At 33.0% G+C, this 20,286-nt stretch overlaps 3 protein-coding genes across 4 annotated transcripts; 1 reads left to right on the forward strand and 2 right to left on the reverse strand.

Moving 5' to 3' along the window:
* Positions 1 to 82: 82 nt before the first annotated feature.
* On the forward strand, positions 83 to 1,399 carry LOC111414109 (phosphoglycerate mutase 1-like). The gene is made up of 2 exons (XM_023045292.2): positions 83 to 919; positions 975 to 1,399. Exons 1-2 carry the CDS (start codon positions 267 to 269, stop codon positions 1,321 to 1,323), a joined length of 1,002 nt encoding a protein of 333 aa, XP_022901060.2. The 5' UTR covers positions 83 to 266; the 3' UTR covers positions 1,324 to 1,399.
* A 1,401-nt stretch (positions 1,400 to 2,800) lies between these two features.
* On the reverse strand, positions 2,801 to 9,612 carry LOC111414107 (uncharacterized). The gene is made up of 2 exons (XM_023045290.2): positions 9,439 to 9,612; positions 2,801 to 4,255 (listed from the first exon to the last, which is right to left on the reverse strand). Exon 2 carries the CDS (start codon positions 4,237 to 4,239, stop codon positions 2,893 to 2,895), a length of 1,347 nt encoding a protein of 448 aa, XP_022901058.1. The 5' UTR covers positions 4,240 to 4,255; positions 9,439 to 9,612; the 3' UTR covers positions 2,801 to 2,892.
* A 1,566-nt stretch (positions 9,613 to 11,178) lies between these two features.
* Positions 11,179 to 20,079, reverse strand: LOC111414103 (uncharacterized). 2 transcript variants are annotated; one of them, XM_023045286.2, is made up of 4 exons: positions 19,656 to 20,079; positions 15,234 to 15,833; positions 14,842 to 15,179; positions 11,179 to 13,840 (listed from the first exon to the last, which is right to left on the reverse strand). In XM_023045286.2, the coding sequence occupies exons 2-4, from the start codon at positions 15,791 to 15,793 to the stop codon at positions 12,267 to 12,269; spliced, it is 2,472 nt and encodes an 823-aa protein (XP_022901054.2). In that variant the 5' UTR covers positions 15,794 to 15,833; positions 19,656 to 20,079; the 3' UTR covers positions 11,179 to 12,266. The 2 variants fall into 2 exon arrangements, with proteins under 2 accessions (XP_022901054.2, XP_022901055.2); XM_023045287.2 differs by lacking the exon at positions 19,656 to 20,079 and adding an exon at positions 15,975 to 16,184.
* Between the last annotated feature and the right edge of the window lie 207 nt (positions 20,080 to 20,286).

Consider the following 20,286-nt stretch of genomic DNA (forward strand, 5'->3'; position numbering starts at 1 on the left):
TGTATTCGATTTGCGGTAAAACGCGGTTTTAGAAAAAACGAGGCTTTTATAAAGGCTTGCATATCACGTTAGAGTTGTGTTATTTGTTACGCAATATGCGATAACTGTACACGGCGAGTGCAGTTTACCATTGAAATGCCATTGAAGGTAATGAGCTCGAGATTGTCTCGGATTTTTTCTTTGTGTAAGGTTGAAATATCAAAATTGACTTGTAAGTCAAAATAATATTCACTTGTTATTGTTATTATTTTTGAATTCATGTCATAATGTCGTCCCTCAAAATCCTCCGTGTTCACAAAATTCCTTTTAAAATAATCGCTTCGATATCGCAACAAAATGGCCCAACCAAACCAAAATCGTGCTCTCTATCGACGTGCCCCCACAAGAAAAATCACCCCCCGCTCACAAAACCCGCATTAACCCCAACAACCCCAAAACCATGTTGTATGTGTTCGTGCAAAAAAGAAAACCCATGCGAAAAACCCACGTTACCACCCCAAAAAACTTACAAAATCGTTATGATTCGCCACGGGGAATCAGAATGGAATAAAAAGAACCTATTTACAGGTTGGTACGATACCCATTTATCCGAGAAAGGGCATAAGGAAGCGCAAAAGGGCGGTGAGGCGCTAAAAAAGGCGGGTTATTGTTTTGACGTGGCGTTTACGTCGGTTTTGACTCGAGCTAATATGACCTTAAATTATGTTTTGAAAGCCGTAAATCAAACCGATATGCCCATTATTAAAACGTGGCGGCTTAACGAGCGCCATTACGGCGCGTTAACAGGCTTGAATAAAGCTGAAACAGCCGCGAAATACGGCGAAGATAAAGTTACGATTTGGAGGAGAAGTTACGATATTCCTCCACCTCCAATGGAAAAAAGTCACCAACATTACAAAGACATCGTTTTTGACTCAAGGTAATTTCAATATTAATTAATTAAAGTAATGAACTTAATAAATTAAAATGGTTAGGTACGCCAATGATCCCCCGCGAGATCAATTCCCGATGTTTGAATCATTAAAAATGACGTTGGAGAGAACTTTGCCGTTTTGGGAGGAACACATCGTTCCGGAAATTCAAACTGGATATCGCGTGATTATCGCGGCTCACGGAAACAGTTTGAGAGGGTTGGTTAAAATCATTGAAAGGCTGACTGACGATCAGATTTTGAAGGTGAATTTGCCGACGGGAATTCCGTTTTATTATCTGCTGGGGGAGGATATGAAAGCGCTGCCTGGAACGACGATGCAATTTTTAGGGGACCCGGAAACTGTTAGGAAAGCCATGGAGGCGGTTGCTAAACAAGGGAAAAAGCAATGAAGAAAAGAAGTTTTTTAAAGGAATAATTGTTATAGTATTAATAATAAAGTAAAAGTTAGTTTCTTTTTAAAACTAATTGTTGAGTATTTATTTAATTTAAAGGGTAAAGCAAAACTCTTTTTGTTAATTTGAATGCGATGTAACCATAAAATTTGGGCTTTTTCCCACATAAAATCCATGTCAATACATGTCTGAAGACACATGGTTAAACCCGATACTTTGTAGGTCTATTGTTAGTTCTTATTTAATTTAATTGTTATATTCGTAATTTTCATAAAATAATCTTTAAAATGAACCCAAACATTACGCAATTATCTCAAAAAACAAAAAAGTTTGAACTTTCCACATTAATTTTGACATATTTATCATCTTAATAAAAAATCCTTTAAAATGAGTCCAAACTTGACATATTTAACTTTAATATTAATGAAGATATGATCAACTTCCGGTTTGAAACGTCAACGTCGATTTTGACATATTTGTCATCTTCATTAAAAAACCTTATCTCAAAAAACAACAAAGATAAAATAAAGAATTAAACGTATCATGTTTAATTTAATCATTACAAAGGATTTTTATCACAAATATGTCAAATTTTACATTGACATTTCTAACCGGAAGTTGACCATAACTTCATTAATATTGAAGATAAATATGTCATGTTTGTACTTATTTTAAAGAATTTTTAATGAAGATTACAAATATGTCAAAATTGAGGTTGACACTTTAAACCTGAAGTTAGTTGTCATATTAATCTAGTTTTTTGCAAGTAGTATTTAGTCTTCTGCGACATTACCAGCAGTATTAAAATCCATTACTACCTACTTTTCTATTATCCTATATACTGCTAATGGAAAAATAGATAATCTTGTGCAAGTGGTGTTTAGTCTTCTATTACCAGTATTTAATCATCTATTAGTATCAACAAAATTTTGCAAAGACTGTCTGGTCTTACACAATCTTTTCTAACTTTTCTATTATAACTTACTATCTACTTACCTGCAAGCAGTCGTTATTTTCGTGTACCAAGTTTTTTTTTAATGTTGAAGTTGGTGATTTTAATGATTATGTTCATGTTGGAAATTGAAAATGCTTTAAAATGAGCCCAAACTCGGTGTGTTTATTTTAAAAAACGGCGGAAATGGAACTGTCAAAAAATCGGCGGCCATTTTTATAAATTAAAAAAAAAGATGGCGGTCGATAAATAAAAAGTTGTGTATCTCCGTTGTTTTTTAAGATAAATATGGGGTGTTTGGTGTCAAATTAAAGATTTTTTTAATTTAAAAACGAATTTATTTATATTTTTTTTATACAATTTATACATTGATTAATTTTTTTGACTCTATAATACATTATATTCGAATATACACTTCATATATTACATAATCTTATCGTTTATTAAAAAAAATTATATACAATTTGATATAAACAAACAATTAATTTTTATTTTTTCAATTTTTGCTCAATTTTTTTTTGATTTCACCAAATTTATGACTAGTAAAGTTTATTTTTTAATTACGTATTTGATCAGGTTCCGGTTAATTAAAATATTTCCTTAAAAAAAACTTATTACACAACTTGAACGGTCGCGTAAGCACTAAAAGTAACCTTTTTCTCCTTCTTTTTCGCGTCTTCCTTCTTTATAACACTTTTCAAATTCGAATCGATTTGGTTCCGATTCCTCACCGTTAACTCCCCCAAACTATTCCAACGATTCCCGTCGTTAATCCCGATAAAATCGTTACTAAAATCCTTTAATTTCCCAGTCATTCCAAAAAATCGATTCGAAATTGAACCTGATTGAAATTGTTGATTGGATTTTCTTAAATAAATCGGGGAGTTGCAATAATTTTTCGCGTCTATGTAGCGATAATTGTAATTAATGGGTTGTTGAGGTTGAAATAATCTCGTTTCGCTTTTACTGCGATATTTCGAGCAATTTCGGGGCATTGAGCAAGTCCAATTTTCCGGGAATCTTTTTTGTGGGGTTAAAATCTTTTTTTCTTCCGCTATAAATTTGAATTGTTGATAACTCGTTAATTTGGGGCGTTGATATATATTAAAATGATTATTATTTATCGTAGTTTGAGTTAATTTCTCGGTTATAACATCGATTTTGGGGACATTAACCCGGATGTATTCGCCTTTTAACACATTTTGTTCTTTATCTTCTATTCCATTTAAATTATTGATTTTAATCTGATTTAAAGTTGTTGTTGGGGGTGGTGGTGGGGCTTTCCCTTTAATTTTTTTCCTCCTCTCCGGTTTTTTGGGGACTTTTTCTTCGGAGAAATCGATTAAGTCAAAATCGATTTTTGGTTCCTTTTTGATTTCAATGTGGGTTACCCCATCGTCGTCGATTCTTTGCAACAAATTGAACTTGCCGACCTTTTTTCCGTAGGTTTTTTGGTTCGAAACCGCTTTTAACGTGTTAAAATTGGTGTAAAACGATTCTAAGTCTTCCAGATTACCGAATTTGAATACCAACGCGTCAATTTTGAGCACAAAAACTAAAACGTCGGGGAATTTCACGTCGGAGTAACACAAGCAATTGACTAGTTCGTACGATTCGGTTTCGATTTGATTTTCTTTTAACTCCTCGTCTGTATCACTACATGCACTTCCGTTTGCGCTGTCAGTTTCGGCGGAAATATTTTTTTGAGCAACGTTTCTTGTGGGGAAGTTGTCATCGCTTGAAACGATCGATAAGCTATCGATGTCCGATTCGAATCCTTCGTCTGAGTGTGGCGATGATGGCGATTTAATCTTCTGGATTGGGATCAAATCGAGTTGGGATGATCGCAGCTTTAACTCGTACTCAAGTGATGGATGTAGTGGTTTTTGTTGCGACTTTTCGACGATTGCCGATAGCGAGGTGGTGTTCGGTTCTCTTAAGAGAAGCGTTGCCGTTGGCATTTTGATTGGGCATTATCTAAAAAATAAAAATCATTAATTGAGCGAAACAAATTGATTTGAAGCAAAGTATTCCGTTGCTCTACTCCAGTATTTCTTGTAAACCAGCACACATAAAAGTATGTTTCGATTACGCAATCAGAACGCGAGCTCTGAATATCTCGCATATTTTATGCTAATCCAGGCTTCGCCTTCAAACCGAAAAATGTCACACCCCTTCTTTATTTATTATATTTCCTTTTCACGCTTCGTAACCCATCGCAATTTTAATTTCATTTTTATCTAAACCCAACTTCGAAGAAGATCAGATCGTTACAAGGCTAAATAAAAATAAAATTAGGACGTCTTCGAAACAACAATATTGTAATAATATAAAAAAGAAAGCTTTTAACACCGTTTATGCTTAATTACCACAATATTGTCTCGTTTTTGAATAAAACAATATTAAAAAGGGTGAGAAAAGTTTTCTAATAACTTCAACTCGGAAATGAAATCAACTTTCTCTTGTGCGCACCTTTTAAAATGAAATACAAGAAGAAGAGTCTCGAACGAAGCGGTGAAATGAGACGAGGAAGTCGGGTAATGCAAGGTAACAAAAAGAAGTTGAAGAAGAAGAGAGTAAACGGGAGAGGCGTGACAACAAAAGGGTACCCGCAGATGTCTTGCGTAGCTGTACACGGTACGGTACAGCGAATCCGCTTAATCGAAACGCCACTTAACGTTCTGTTTCATTAAGTCCACCTGTATATAATATAACAAAACGAGGACTTCAATAGAAAATGAATAATAATAATAATGATTAATTTTGAAACTAAAACACGTTGCGGTGGTGGTTTTTTAAAATGAATGAGTCATGTTGGTTTCGAATTACTGATGGGGTACGATGCGGGATTATGTGTCACTGCGTGGCGTGTGAAACCGTCGTTAGCCCAGTTTTGAACGGTTCTTGGTTTCGGATAAAGAGTGGGTTTTAATTTTGTTTTACGCCGGGGTGATTCCCCAACGGATCTAATAAGGTTCCTTTTTTTCTTTTCAAAATGTTATTGTTTAAGCTTTCTTTTTAAATATCATAAATGAGGATGACTCGATTTATACAGGGTGATTCACATAAGAACCGACATAGAACAGGGATAATAAATTAAGACGATTTAACACAACTTATCTCTATACTAAGTTGTACTCCTGAGGAGTTATAGGCCTTCAAAGTTGGGTCTTAAATTTTTAAAACATTGAATATCTTCGTAATACATTAAGTTAGAAAAACCAAATTTGGTATACGTTATGAGTGTACCGAGGGTATTAATTGGTAGCAAGTTGAGACCAATTGAGGCATTTGAAAGGGTTGATTACGGGTGATGGTCCCCTAAATTTTGACAGATTTTTTTAACCTTTTGGTGGATTTAACACATTATTACCTGATTTCATGTGGAATTTAATTCTAAAACTTTTTTTACTCTTATTATTTTTTAAAAAACATTGTCGTTTTCATAAAAAACTCAAATAACTAAAGACACGAATTTTTTAATGAAATTGTACGTCAAACTTGACAAATAGGTTATAAAACCTTGTCGTCAAATAACTTTATAACCTATTTGTCAAGTTTGACGTACAATTTCATAGCCGACTACTGAATTTTCGATGATTTTAAGCAACATTACGATATACGTGGGTTTAGTTATTTAAGTTTTCTATGAAAACGACGAAGTTTTTTAAAAAATAATAAGAGTAAGAAAAGTTTTAGAATTAAATTCCACATGAAATGAAGTAGTAATGTATTAAATCGGCCAAAGGATTAAAAAAGTCTGTCCAAATTTAGGGTACTGAATGAAATGCTTCAATTGAGTTCAATTTGCTACCAATTAATACCCTTGGTACACTCATAACGTATACCAATTTTTTTTTTCTAGCTTAATGTATTACGAAGATATTGAACTTTTTAAAAATTTAAGAGCCAACTTTGAAGGCCTATAACTCCTCAGGTGTACAACTTAGTATAGAGGTAAGTTACGTTAAATCATCTTAATTTATTGTCCTCTACATGTCCCTGCTCTGTGTCGGTTCTTATGTGAATCACCCTGTATAAATCGAGTCTTCTTTCAAAATATATTATTATCATCACAATATTAGCCGAGGTCGCTTGCGGCCGTTGTTTAATGTTATATTGATGTGCTGTGATGTTTTAGCCATGAATGATTAAACCATATTAAGTCGAGGTTGCTGCAATATTTGTTGATATGATTGGAGCTTAATTCTTTTCATTATTATTAACTTAGCCGAGGTCGCTTGCGGGCGATTTTATACTATATTTGTCCATTAACAAATCAACATACCGGGAATTTCATATAACTCGCAATATATGAATGTTACGAAACTACTATGCACTTGCACTGTCCCACATAAAATGCACCATAGCTTAAATAATACATATAGGCATTGGGTAGCTTTGCAAAGGAAAAGTTTTGTTTCGAAAAGGTGACGTCCTTGTGATAACTCTAAATTTTCGTCTTAAGAGACGCAAATGTTTCTGGTTGCACGTCTAATCTAACGCTGAATAGCAATTAAAACTAAAACTAACACTTGAACTAGAAACATTCGGATTTAGCAGTACCTCTCTTAAGACGGCTAAACCCAAATGATTCTAGTTTTACTAACCTTTCAACTACGTCAATTTTTTCGAATTAAAACTAGAACTAACATTAGACCTAGAACTAACCCAATCCAACCCAACCCGAAGATTTGTAGTGTTAGTTCTAGTTTTGCACTAGCACCATCACTAGAACTAACATAAGACCCAAAACTGGAATCATTCGAGTTTAGACGTCTTGACAGACGTGCGGCTAAATCCGAGTGTTTCTAGTTCTATGTCTACTATCTGTGCAAAAAGTCAAGGCCCCTCACTTTAGAGATCGATATCTTCGCAACCGCTCCATAAAAAAAATTGCAACAAAATTTGTTGTAATCACTGAACATTTCTACGTAACTTATGTTAATCTGAAAATTTTCGGATCCACGGTTTTCTTGTTACCGCGAGTTAAATGAAAAATGCACCCGATTTTTTACGGAATTGGCAACTTTATCAACTTTGCGATTTTTTTTCTCGAAAACTGTCGTACGAAAAAATTTTAATTTTGAACAGGTGGTAGTCTGATGTGTTCTCAATGAGTGGCATGTTTTATTTTTTCGATATTTCATACAGTTTCGCGGAAAATCGCGGTTTAGTAAGACGCCGTTATGTCGAAAACGGTTGGGTGGATTTCTTCGCGGATTTGACCAAAATATGTCAAATAATGTTGGTTGTCGGATTCCGTTATCAGTTTGTCAATATTAAGGCTCTCTATTTTTTTAAGAGCGATTTAATGGAATTACAAATTAAAAAGAAACAGAAATAAGCTCTGCGGGGTGACGAGGGTTTCGGCCAATCGGAACAGATGGTGCGTCCCAGACAGGACGTCGCGCCTTATTTCTTTATGTAGGCAAGATAAAGGCGCGACGTACTGTCTGGGACGCACCATCTGTTCCAATTGGGAACCTTCCTCTCCCCGCATAGCTGATTTCTGTTTCTCGCTCTTAAAAAATTAGGGAGCCTTATTTTTGAAAAACTGATAACGGAGTCCGAAAATCCGCATTATTTGACATATTTTGGTAAAAACCGCGTTGAAATTCGCCAGGTCGTTTTCGAAATAACAGCATCCTACTAAACCGCGATTTTCCGCGAAACTATATGGAATATCGAAAACATAAAATATGCCCCACATTAAGAACACATCGGTTTACCACCAGTTCAAATTTGAAATTTTTTCGTCAAATAGTTTTGGAGAGAAAAAATGGCAAAGTAGACAAAGTTGCTGGCACTCTCAAAAATCGGGTACTTTTTTCACTTAACTCGCGATAAAAGTAAAACCGCCGACCCGAAAATTTCCAAATTAACATGTGATACGCAGAAATGTTCACTGATTACAATAAACTTTACAGCAATTTTTTCCATCGAGCGGTTACGAAGATATCGATCTCTAAAGTGAGGGGCCTTGACTTTTTGCACGGATAGTAGTGTTAGTTTTAGTTTTAATTGTTATTCAGCGTTAGATTGTGCTATATTTTTATCGAACGAAAAGTAGAACTAACACAAAACCAGAAACATTCGGGTTTAGCCATGAGTCCCTTAAAATAAAACTTTTCCTTTGCAAAACTACCCAATGCTTGTACTATTAAGCTATGTTGCATTTTATGTGAGACAGTGCAAGTGCACAGTAATTTCGTAACTATTTATATTTACTGCATTCATATATTGTGAGTTATATGAAATTCCCGATCTGCGTTATCTAGCATTGAGTTGATGTGGGGTCTTAACATTGGATGCTCGGGAAACTACTCGTGCAGAATTTCTAAGTTTTTCATCGTGAAAGAAATTGATTTAGAAAACAATATTGATTCGAATCAGTATCACAATATTTATTTTATAATACTCGATTTGCGTATTGCAATACCAGTATTATGATATTTGTTGCATACTTGCAATGATGACGTCGGGTACGATAATTAATTAACACACTGTATATAGGTATTTCTTATTATCGAAAAATTTTTCATATAAAACTTGTTTCAAAGTTAATTTAAAAAAAAATTTTTAAATAGACGATTGAATTTTGATTTCCCTCTGAACAGGACGGCATAAATTAGTTCCAAAAGTTGTAGATTTCAACACAACATTCATTTATTATTACCCAACACATCATCGGTTATTGTTACATCAAATCAAATAAAAATCTTACATAATACGCAGTTAATACAATCTCAATACATTGTTTTATGTAAATAATATTCTACACCGCAATAATTTTATGTAACTGCACTGTTAGTTTTATTATTTTTTTATAATTTAATTTGATTTAATTTAATTCGTTTAAAATGTTTCGAAGAATTCGAAATAAATCCGAACTGTTCTTGAGGTATTTCAAAGTCTATCACGAGTTCAAAGCTGCGGGCTCGTTGCGATCGAAAAGGTCAAAAGTTTACCCAGAGTAACATTAAAGGAGGTTCTAGAAATCATCGAGAAAATTATTTCAAAAATTAATTAATAAAAATAAAAAACATTTTTATTTTTAATTTCCAATCTTTCTCAATTCAATTTAATAATTTTTTTGTTTTAATTTAATTTTTAAATTAATTTTTTAAATTTAAATTTAATCAAAATCAAGAACTCACCTTTTCAACGAAAATTGAAATAAATAATCCATTTAATTTCTTAATCCACAAAAACCGCAAAATAATTTCTTCTTTTTTATTAATTTTTTTGATTTTTATTTGATTATTTAATAATCACTATTTATTATTATTATTTTAATACCCCGAACTAATAATTTAGTGTGTTAACCGTTTATAAAAGTGACGTTTTTCGTTGTATTCGAGAGGTGTCTCTCGATGGAGTGTTGTTGCCTCTTCTATGCACCTGTTCGCACTGACCATAGCTCGATGTAGGTAGAGGCATTCCGGCAGGTGAATGGGGCTCTCTCTGGAAAGGCGTAGAAAGTACGTTTAACATGGCCGACACTGTTGTGCATACACAAGACATCCTGTGTATGGGATGATAAAAACCGGGAGATATCTTTACTTTTCCAATCGATTAAAAAGAAATCCTCAAATATATTCATTTTCTGCGTTTTCCAACTTAACTAATCCCCCCGGTGATCCCCCATCGAATAATCACAGTCATTTTAATCGCGAACTGTTTCGCATCGCCTCATCCGCGTATTCCTAAATAATCATTTTCTTGATATCTCTTTTTCCGGATGACACACAAAGCCCCTCAACAAGAAGAGAGAAGAAGACCCACTCACACACACACACGATTGAGTGCGTTGAACCGTGGTGTCGATGGAGAAATTTCCTTTAAAAAGTTAAAACTCTCTCGCGGTGTCTTGGTTGTATAGGAAGAGGATCTCTTCGTAGTTACATCTCTTAACAATTGAGAATTGAGTCAGCGACGTAATCGCAAACTTTGTGCGGTAATAAATCTTGTAATTAAAAAGAAAGATTTCCTTCTGAACAGTACGGTTCATCTTAAAACGGAAAAATCTAAAAAGAAATTTATTGATTTCCCTCAAACAATCACCGCGATGTAGAAATCACTTTCTCCATCACGTTTTTAGTGTAAAAAGCTGGCCCGAGGCCCATCTCCAACGGCGGCACCGGGAGAAGGAAGGAATTCAAACTGGTTTTCTTAGATAGAAAGAGACTATGCTAGAAGAAGTAGGCTTCAGCCCTTTTTTATTTCATTTTCATTCTTACCGAGAAATTCTTTTACGAGGAATGTTTCTTAATCGCGTTTTAGAATTGAACGAATTAAATGATTCTTTTGGGACGCTCGCCTTGATCCTGTTAAAATCGGCGCGGGTTTTAAAGAATAAAATGAAAAGTCGCGAATTTGAGTTGTTCGCCAAATTGGGACAGAAAACGAGCCGAGAGAAAGTTTCGCCTTAGGTGTTATGCCACTTACTTGACTCAAAAAATACCGAACCCAACTCGGATTATTTATTAATTTTTATGAAGATCGCGAAAAATGCTTTAAAACGACTCCAAACTCGATATATTTATGTTTAAAATTAAAAAAGTTATTAAAAAGAATAACATTCATTTTGACAGGTGACATAACCTAAAAATTAATTTTTTATTGTAACTTTTTTGTTTTTAATCGAAAATATGTGGTGTTTAGTATCAAATTACAGCATTTTTGATCCTTTTTAGGATAAAATCAAAAATTAATTATTTTTAATTTTTAAAGATTTAATAGTAGAAGTAAAAGTGTTGAGAGAAGATTTCTCTTAAACAAATTTCTCTTAACCAAACACAAACCCATCACCAACATCCTTGAGCAAATCAAATTGACATTTTCTAATTTTATTTTCTCGCTTTTAAGAAATCGGGAAGATAAATTAATTAATTCGATTGAATCAAAAAGGTCGTTTATTTTTAAATTAATTTTTGCAATAACAATAATACATATACAGCTTGATTTTTAGAAAATATTATTTTTATTAATATTTATTTTTATATTTTTACTTGGAGCCATCACACTTTGAAAAAATTAAAAAAAATACATAATTAAAACAAAATTTAGTTCAAAATATAATTAATATACAATTATTGTTATTTATAACTTTTTTAAGGCACATTTATATTATTTAACATTTCGATAATTATATTTTTAGTGATAATAGGTTCCTTTTTTCGCTTAACAATTTTATTTTTGATTTAAAATAATATTTACAGCGTTACCTATAATTATAAATTTTTTTTTTTGCTTGGCAAAAAGTATCTTGAATGACGAATTTATCGTTAATTTATCATTATATTTTCGAATAGGTTGTAAAAAATTGTTTAAAATGCTACTAAACTCGATATATTTTGTTTAAAAAATAAAAAAGTTACTAAAAATGACATTTCTAATTTGACAAGTGACATAACCTCAAAATAAAAATTTTTTTTACCTATATTTTAGTTTTAATCGGAATTATATTAAGTTTGGTATCAAATTAACGCATTTTAAATGATCTTTGTGGTAAAATTATTTTTTATTTTAACTTAAAGATAAAATCGGTACTTAAATTATTTTTTTAAAAGGTTGAGAAAAATCCTTTAAAATGATACCAAACTCGATATAATTCGGTTAAAAATTAAAAAAGTTATTTAAAAAGTTAATAAACAAAATTTGACAGTTGACATAACTTTAACCATTTTTTTTTAATTTTTATCCAAAATATATCGTGTTTGGTATCAAATTAAAGGATTTTTAATAATCTTTAAGATAAAATCGGAAATATTTTTCAATTTTCTTAGAAATTCGTCATTCAACTTTTTATACATAAACAAAAAAATTTATACTATATATATTAATTTATTTCGAGTCATTTTCTTTTCCAATAACTTTTTTCAGTTATATTCTCCTTAAATATTTATATTTAAAAAAAATCTCACAATTGAGCAACTTTATAAAAATTAAAATATTATTTTCTTCAATAACAATAATTTCTTGATTAATACGGATGAACACTCGCTATTCCAACCCTTCCTGTACTGCTATTTCCGTTTTTATATTGATTATTATTAATCATCTCCGGGTAATGGCCCTGTTTCTTCTTATTTTCAACTTTAAGTTTAGGCTCAGCGTAACTATGTCTATATCCAGCCGAATTTTTACCTTTTTGATTCTTCACAAACTTTGAGTCATATTTTGAATCAAATTTTGACTCAAATTTAGGATCATATTTATTCTCATATTTAGATTCATATTTAGGATCATATTTTGAATCATATTTTGATTCATATTTTGAATCATATTTTGGGTCATATTTTGCGTCATATTTAGATTCATATTTAGAGTCATACTTCAACGATTCATTTTTTTCATCCTCCAAATTACTCGGATACTTTCCGTAACCAAATCGATCGCTTTCGGGTAAATCCAAAAATCTCTGATTATGAATCTCGGAAAAATCGGAATGATTCCCATCCAAATACGAGCGCCTTTTTAACTCCTTAGCAATCTCCGACGAATTCTTTTTATGCTCCTCCTCCAACAAATTAAACATCGACCGCCGTTTCGGATCAAACTTCTCATTTCTATATCGCTCAAAATCACTCCGATCAAAATCGTTCCTTCTCGGGGCCGCTTTCGGATGCACAATATTCGAGGCATCCGATTGATATTCGAAGTCATAATCAAAATATTTTTCACGTTTATAATGATATTTTAAATCTTTTGATGTATTTTCTTGCCTTAACTTCCTTTCTTGTTCCAATCGATCCTTTTCAAGGAGTAAAAATTTTTCTTTTGCGTCGCGGAATCGATCGCGGGGGGATACGTTATTATCCGGCGTCAAATTTGATCGTTGATATCTCTCGTAACTCGATCTATCCGATTCTTGATGCTGATCTCTTTCAATCGTTTGATGATGTCTTTGTTGATCTTGAGAACATCGAGATCGAATCGAACGATGATCTCGTTCGTAACTATTTATTAAATCATCATCGAAATGGGATGGATATTTTTGGCGCGTTTTAGCAACTGGATATTGTTGTTGATGTTGCTGATATTGCTTTTTAATTTCGTACTCTTCATCGTCATAAAACCCAGATTTATACCTCTCCTCGTCTTGATTAATAATTTTTTTCTCCCCCTTCTTTTGAGTGCGATAATCTTTCCTGTTAATCTCATCGAAACCATCGTCGATTTCGGGGTTTGGGTATTTGCTAGGGAATTTCCGGTGATCTTGCCTAAAAATTTTATTGAAATTAACGTCCTCCTTAATCATTTTGCGGCGCTCTTCGAAGTCGAATCGATCGAATTTTTCGATTGATTTTCTCGCGTGATCGTTATCTGTAAATAAAAATTTGCTATGTAAAATTTTTTCTTCTTCTTTGGCCGATTTGGATTTATTTGGCGACTTTTGTTCTTGGTATCTGCGAAACGGCTCGGTTTTGCTGAGTTCCGGGGGACATTTATCGAGGTTTTCAACGTTCCTTAACGGCCTGGGTAAAGTTACGTTTGATGCTGGTTGATTTATCAAGTATAAAGGGACTTCTCCTTGCTCAATGTTCCATTCTTCATCTAAAAAACAAAAAGAAATCGTTTTAGTCAAAAAATTCGTTACAATTAAACTTGTTATTTAACCAACAAAATAACGTATCTAAATAACTGTATCTATGCCGTTTTCCAAGTCATCTGTTTTGCATCCGCTACGTTTATTGTAACACGAATAAGAACGGTTCTCTTTTATATTCGGAAGAGAAGATAGAGCAACGACAAGAATGTGGATCTAAAAATGTTAAAAAGCTATTTTTAATATGCAAAAGGCGCCGCGTTTCGTTAAGCGTAACTTCCTATTTGAGCTTAGTTTAGGATTCTTCTTGTAGAGGACGTTCCTACTCGTCTAGTTCTTCTTCCGCGTTCCTCGCGAGGAATGACCCACTGTAACAGAAGGCCACCACGAAATCTCCAACGCGATGCGCAACTAATGTCGAGGAGACGCAGAAAAAGGAAAAAAAATGTCCGAGTAACTGATACAGACCATAAATGGCCTTGAAACACTCTATTTTTGTTGGTTAATACGATTTATGTCCTAAATAACTAATTTCTTCTATTTATTAATGATAAATGTCACATCTACCATTGATAAACGTCAAGTTTTAACTTATTCGCTTTCAAAATTAAAAGATTTTTAGTTCTAACCGAATAAAATTGACATCTGTCAATGTTAAACGTCAAATTTAAAGTTTTGTCTAATTACAAATGTCCCAATCTTGTTTCTTTCTTTTTACGCATAATTAAATTTTTTGTTAAAAACAAAATGTTAACATTTGTCAATCGTCAAATTTTAATTTTATCCTATAACAATTGATCCAAGTCGTGTTTGGTATCAAATTCAAACCTTTTAAGTTTAATACAATTAAATTTACAAAAATTAATAAGACATTTATGACAAGTGTCAATGTCAAATGTCATTTTTAAATTTTTTCGTTGAACAACTTGATAACCTGGCGTATTTGACGTCAAATTAAAGCGGATTTTACGCTAAATTGAATAAAAGAATGAATTTTTTTATGCCTTACCACTTGTACTGTGATTATCAATAGTATTAAATCGACTATCATTAGCATCCGGTGAATCGGGAGATGGAGGATGATCGGAACCTATTCCACTACTTCCCCCGCTACTTTCAATCCTTCGGGTAATATTGGTGTTTTTTCCAACGACATTTTGACCGACGATGTTGGCGTTCAAACACCTCCGTAACTCAATTCCGGTTAAATTTCCTTTTTGCCGATGTACGGTGTCGTAATCCCGAGGTGGTAATAAAATGGGAACGTCTTTTTTGCATAGTTTCGCCCTTAATTCGGCCGCGACGGAGTCGTAAAGCGTTGTGACCCTTGCGTTGTCGTTACTAAATCTAAAATTAAAAATGTTTTATTTGCATTTTTGATTGAATTTGAGACAGAAATACCTTTCTTCGCTTGATTCGCTTTCCCTGGTTGAAGTCCCGGTGTCGCTCCCAACACTCGAATCAAACTTTTTCTTCTCCTTCGGCGACAACAATCGATTCTCAATTTCGGCGAATTTCTTTTGATTTTCCGGCCGATCGATCAAGACTTGTAGGTGTTGTTTTAATAATCCCGCCGTTTCCAAACTGTCACATCTGTACGCGTGCACGTGCAACGGACATTTAGTAACCGGATTAAACAGCAACAAAATGCACGCGATCACATCCTCCCTTTGATAACAACACGTGATCGTACCGTGCGGGATGAAGTGTTTGATCGTTTCGTTTTTCGGTTTCGATTTGGAACCGCTTTGTTGCGAGATTACGTTTTGGATTATTTTCATCCCCTTCGAGCTAACTTGGAGGGTTACTTTGAATGGTTCGACATCTTTTTCGCGGTCTTCGAGGTGCTTGATTACGGGGAGGATAAATTCGGAGCCTCGGAGACCTTTCGATTCTTTTGCGCCTAAAAACCAGACGTAGTAGGATGATTTTTTGATGTCTTTTCGGAGTTTTAGTGCCATTTTTTTGGGTGGATTAATTAATTAATCATTTTCTTTTGGGCTAAAATAAAAATTTGAAATTAATTAAATTGTTTTTATGCGAGCAAGGTCAAAGTTTTTCTTTTTTTTAATCTCAATTTCAATCGCATAGCGCAAATTCCTGTAACCAAGCAAGAACAGAAGCAAACAGATCAAAAAGCACCTGCGCTTTCACTCCACCGAAACTTTCTAAAAAGAATCCCATCTCGGCAAGATCGCCATCAGGTTCGAACCGGCACCAGACGAGTTGTTCTTGTTTCTCATTTCTCCGGGGAATTAAAATTAAATCGGGTGGGGCTTAGAAGAGAGAAAGAGAAGCGAGGCAAAGCAGGTGGAGTGTTGGCAAAAATGCGGTGCTCAACGAACAGAAACAAGAACAGAAATAAGAAATGAAATAGTTCGTGATCGGCTCTTTAAAGGAGTGGTCAAGACCTTCGAAGTCCCTCTTTTACTTTAACGTTTTTATTTGAGTCAGAGAATTCTTTCGTTTTAACTTAAAGCTAATTTCGCAGTCGTTCCGCGCTAAAGAAAAACAGTTATTCGGGCAGACTCCTCTTCCTGACCTACTGGAACTAATCATCATCTCACTCTATTTCCCATCAACATCTTAACATCTTAATTTAACATCTCAACATCGAAAAAGAGTTTTATTTATAATAAATCGAAAGAGAAAATCGCTTCCTAACTACCCATTAGCACAAATGACACGTTGAACAACGTTAGAAAGTTAATCTATAGCTATAAAGGATTAAAAAAGAATTTTTGTAAAAGTTAACAACAAAATCGAGCCAAAATTTCGCAAAAATCAGTTCCCATACTCATTGTTGAAGCCATACAAAAAAGATCCTTGTCCAATTTAGATCCTGAACCGCTCGGATTTGCGTCATGTTCTTAACCTCCATTGTAAAAAATGTTAAAATGGTTAAAACGAAACCCAACAACGCGGTTTTGTGGGAAACTCCTCCGATTAATTACCAAGAATAAGGACTTTGTTTGCCTAATTGCTTCAAAATAAACTTAAAAGATAAAGAACAAGATTATTAAACCTCCATTTAGGTAAATCATAAAAATGATAAAAACAGGATTTTGTTAATATTGTTTTAAGCGTCATCGAAAGAAGCATCCAATACAAGTTAAAGTTCTTGACATTTACGTGAAGAATTAGAAAGTTTGCCTCGAAACGAGACAACACACAGATTTACGTAATCATCCCAACAATTTCGAATATATCAGAAGATATAATAAGTTACAACAAAAAATAACCTTAAGAAAAATAAGAGTTATAAAAGAAATCGATGATGTCATTCCAAGAAATTCCATTTACCGTTTAACTGAACTTTAATCATTTTTATTATTAAAACTAAACGAGGTATCAAAATACCATTTCAATTCTCTTTCAATTCTCTATGAATAGAGTAAATGGGAAGTTTTTTGAAGTTTACCTCGCAAGTAGAAATGCAATATAGCTTAATAGTACAGGCATTGGGTAGTTTTGTAAAGGAAAAGTTTTGTTTGAAAAAATGACGTCCTTATGATATCTCTGAGTTTCAGTCTTAAGGGACGCACGGCTAAACCTGAATGTTTCTGGTTCTAGGTATAGTGTTAGTTCTACTTTTCGTTTAATAAAAATATACCACAATCTAACGCTAAATAACAATTAAAACTAGAACTAATACTAGACCTAGATCTAGAAACATTCGGGTTTAGCCTCGCGTCTCATAAGACCGCTAAATCCAAATGATTCTAGTTCTTGGTTTAGTATTATTTCTACTTTTAGTTCAATAAAAATATACAACAATCTAGCGTTTCATAACAATTAAAACTAGACTAGTTTTACACTAGTACTTTTACTATGTAAAACTAACACTATACCTAGAACTAGAATCATTTGGGTTTAGCCGCACGTCTTTCAAGACGGCTAAATCCGAATGATTCTAGTTCTGTCTTGTATTAGCTCTAGTGATAGTGCTAGTGCAATACTAGAACTAACACTAGACATAGAAACATTCGGATTTAGTCGAAAGTGTTAAAGAAATAACATTTTTGAACAACCTGTATAGCATTGATCTCGTGGTTCAAACACCTGTATTTTAGTATATTGTATAAATTGCTTGTGAAAACGTTCGATTGATTTTAAAAAGATTCTAAAAGGTGTGTATGGAGAATATGTGTCAATAGAACACGAAGATCTTCATTATAACTCATAATAATTTTAAAACAAGATTATCCCATATATTATGCTTCAACCTTAATCATAACCTTAAGCATTTTTTGACAGCTTGACAGGAAACGTTTAAAATTGACGCGATAAAAAGTTAGGTTATATAAAACTTCCTTGATTCATTTCGGGGTGAAAAATCTTTTTGTGCAGCCCAAATTCGCTTCAAATATATAATTCGTATCCTCAATAACGTATTTCTTGTTTAATTATCCTTTTTATAATAAAAATTGATATTTTAGGGAAGAAATTAGATCGTTGGGGTTGAAATGTCAAATTGATTTAATATGGGTCGCCATCACTAGATGGGGCGAATTTAAATAATTAAATTCTTTTATTTATTTTAGAAAAAGTAAATTAATTTGAAATTTTCGCTACCTTTTAATTATTTAGTATCGAAATAACAAAATTAACACAAACCTCCGATTTTTCCAATTTTTAGAAGTACCCAAACATTTCATATTGCGGGGTTAAAAAGTTGGGTTATGTAAAACTTCCTTCATTCATTTTGGAGTGAAAAATGTTTTTATCGAACCCAAAATATCCTCGTTTTTGATGATTTTTGTACGTATTTCTTATTTAATTATTATTTTTTTAATAAAATTTAATAATTTGAGGAAGAAATAAGATCGTTGGGGTTGAAATATAAAATTGACTTAATATGGGTCGCCACCACTAGATGGGGCGATTTTAATAATTCAATTTTTTTATTCATTTTATAAAAAGTAAATTAACTAAACCTCTTTATAGAACTAAAAATCACTATAAACAAATTGTACTTTCAAGAACGTATTTTTTCATGTATTTATTGTTTCAATTAAACTGTTTTGTAATAAAATTTAATTATTTTAGATTCGAGACGTCAAAAATACTCGATACGGGCGAATCCAATAGATGGGGTGAGTAATTATTTAAATAATTTTTATTTTAAATTAAAATTTTCTATTTAAACTTTGAAGAAATGATATTTCGAACGATAAGTTACTAATTTAAATTTAAATCGATATTTTATTATCGTTTTAAACGTCAAATTGACAATTTAAATTGAGCGAAATTATTAATTTTGCGAAATCAGGTAGTTATAACGCATTAACATGAAGAGGAATGCCATTTTATAAATCTTTTATTAATGCAATTCTCAACTTTCTTAAATTCCATTCCTCCGCGTTCCGTCGTCACTCGTCCTAAAAGCGGCAAGGTGGAGCATTTAGGTAGGATTCGCGCTTCCGGTTACGATCAAAAAAATCAAAAAATAAAAACACCAACGACCAAAAAAGACTACGAAAGAAGAAGAAAGATGCTGCGCAACCCGCTTTGAAGATGGTTGTTGGCATAACACACTTTACGTTTCCAGGTCGTATACTACTTTCGACAATCGGATTTTCTCGACCGTTTCCGTCTTCTTAACAAAAAACATTTCAGGTTAACTAGTTATATTAATTATTTTGATTCGATTTATGTAAATAAGGCGGTGATTTTTGCGCTATATTTTGTGTTCTTTTTTTTTGTTTGGTGTTAAAGAGAGAAATTAATCGGATTAGAAAAAGATAGAAAAAGAATAACAAAAAAAAACAATATTAAAACAACACGCCTACTTCTCGGCAACCTCGACACTTCGATTCTTACCTTTCAAATGGTACGCGGAGAGTTGGGTAGGGAAAATATACACACAACACACAAAAAAAGAATTTTAACGTCACAGAAAACACATAAATCCAACTTTATGAAACGGTAAATAATAATTGGAGAGGAAAATTGGAAAACAACCCACAAAAATTACTTGAAAACGTATTTAATAACTATTATTTTAATTATTTCAAATAACCGTTTCACTTTATCAAAAAAATACTTTAATAACTTCTTATTTTGATTATTTAAAAAAAAATTTGATTATTTCGATTTTTTCAACGTTTAAACTGGTTAACACAAGAGTAGAAACACGGTTCGCGATTTTAATTTAACGACGGCCTCGACGGCGACCAGTTCACTTCTGGCACGATCGAGTCGTTGGAACAATTTTCTACCAACACCGTAGAGAGAACCACACCATGGTATGGTGGTGTGTCGGAGTGAAGAGAACAGGTGTGGTTCTGGCCGGTATCTCTATGAAGCGGACTCGTCGACGCTTTTATTTGGGTTAAAACCGCGGAGAATGTACCGCTTCGTACTTTTGTCAAGATTGCTTTTTATTAGAAATAGAATCGCCATTTTAAAAATCAAATGTTACTGCTAATTGGTATCGAAAAATTTGTTTACG

The sequence above is a fragment of the Onthophagus taurus genome, unplaced genomic scaffold (genome assembly GCF_036711975.1).
Source record: "Onthophagus taurus isolate NC unplaced genomic scaffold, IU_Otau_3.0 ScKx7SY_16, whole genome shotgun sequence".
Lineage (NCBI taxonomy): Eukaryota > Metazoa > Arthropoda > Insecta > Coleoptera > Scarabaeidae > Onthophagus > Onthophagus taurus.

Coding starts and splice junctions, on each gene's coding strand:
- LOC111414107 (XM_023045290.2), bottom strand. CDS start 4,239: ATGCCAACGGCAACGCTTCTCTTAAGAGAACCGAACACCACCTCGCTA.
- LOC111414103 (XM_023045286.2), bottom strand. CDS start 15,793: ATGGCACTAAAACTCCGAAAAGACATCAAAAAATCATCCTACTACGTC. Junction 15,180..15,233: donor AGCGAATCAAGCGAAGAAAG/GTATTTCTGTCT, acceptor TTTTAATTTTAG/ATTTAGTAACGACAACGCAA. Junction 13,841..14,841: donor TGATAATCACAGTACAAGTG/GTAAGGCATAAA, acceptor TTTGTTTTTTAG/ATGAAGAATGGAACATTGAG.
- LOC111414109 (XM_023045292.2), top strand. CDS start 267: ATGTCGTCCCTCAAAATCCTCCGTGTTCACAAAATTCCTTTTAAAATA. Junction 920..974: donor GACATCGTTTTTGACTCAAG/GTAATTTCAATA, acceptor TAAAATGGTTAG/GTACGCCAATGATCCCCCGC.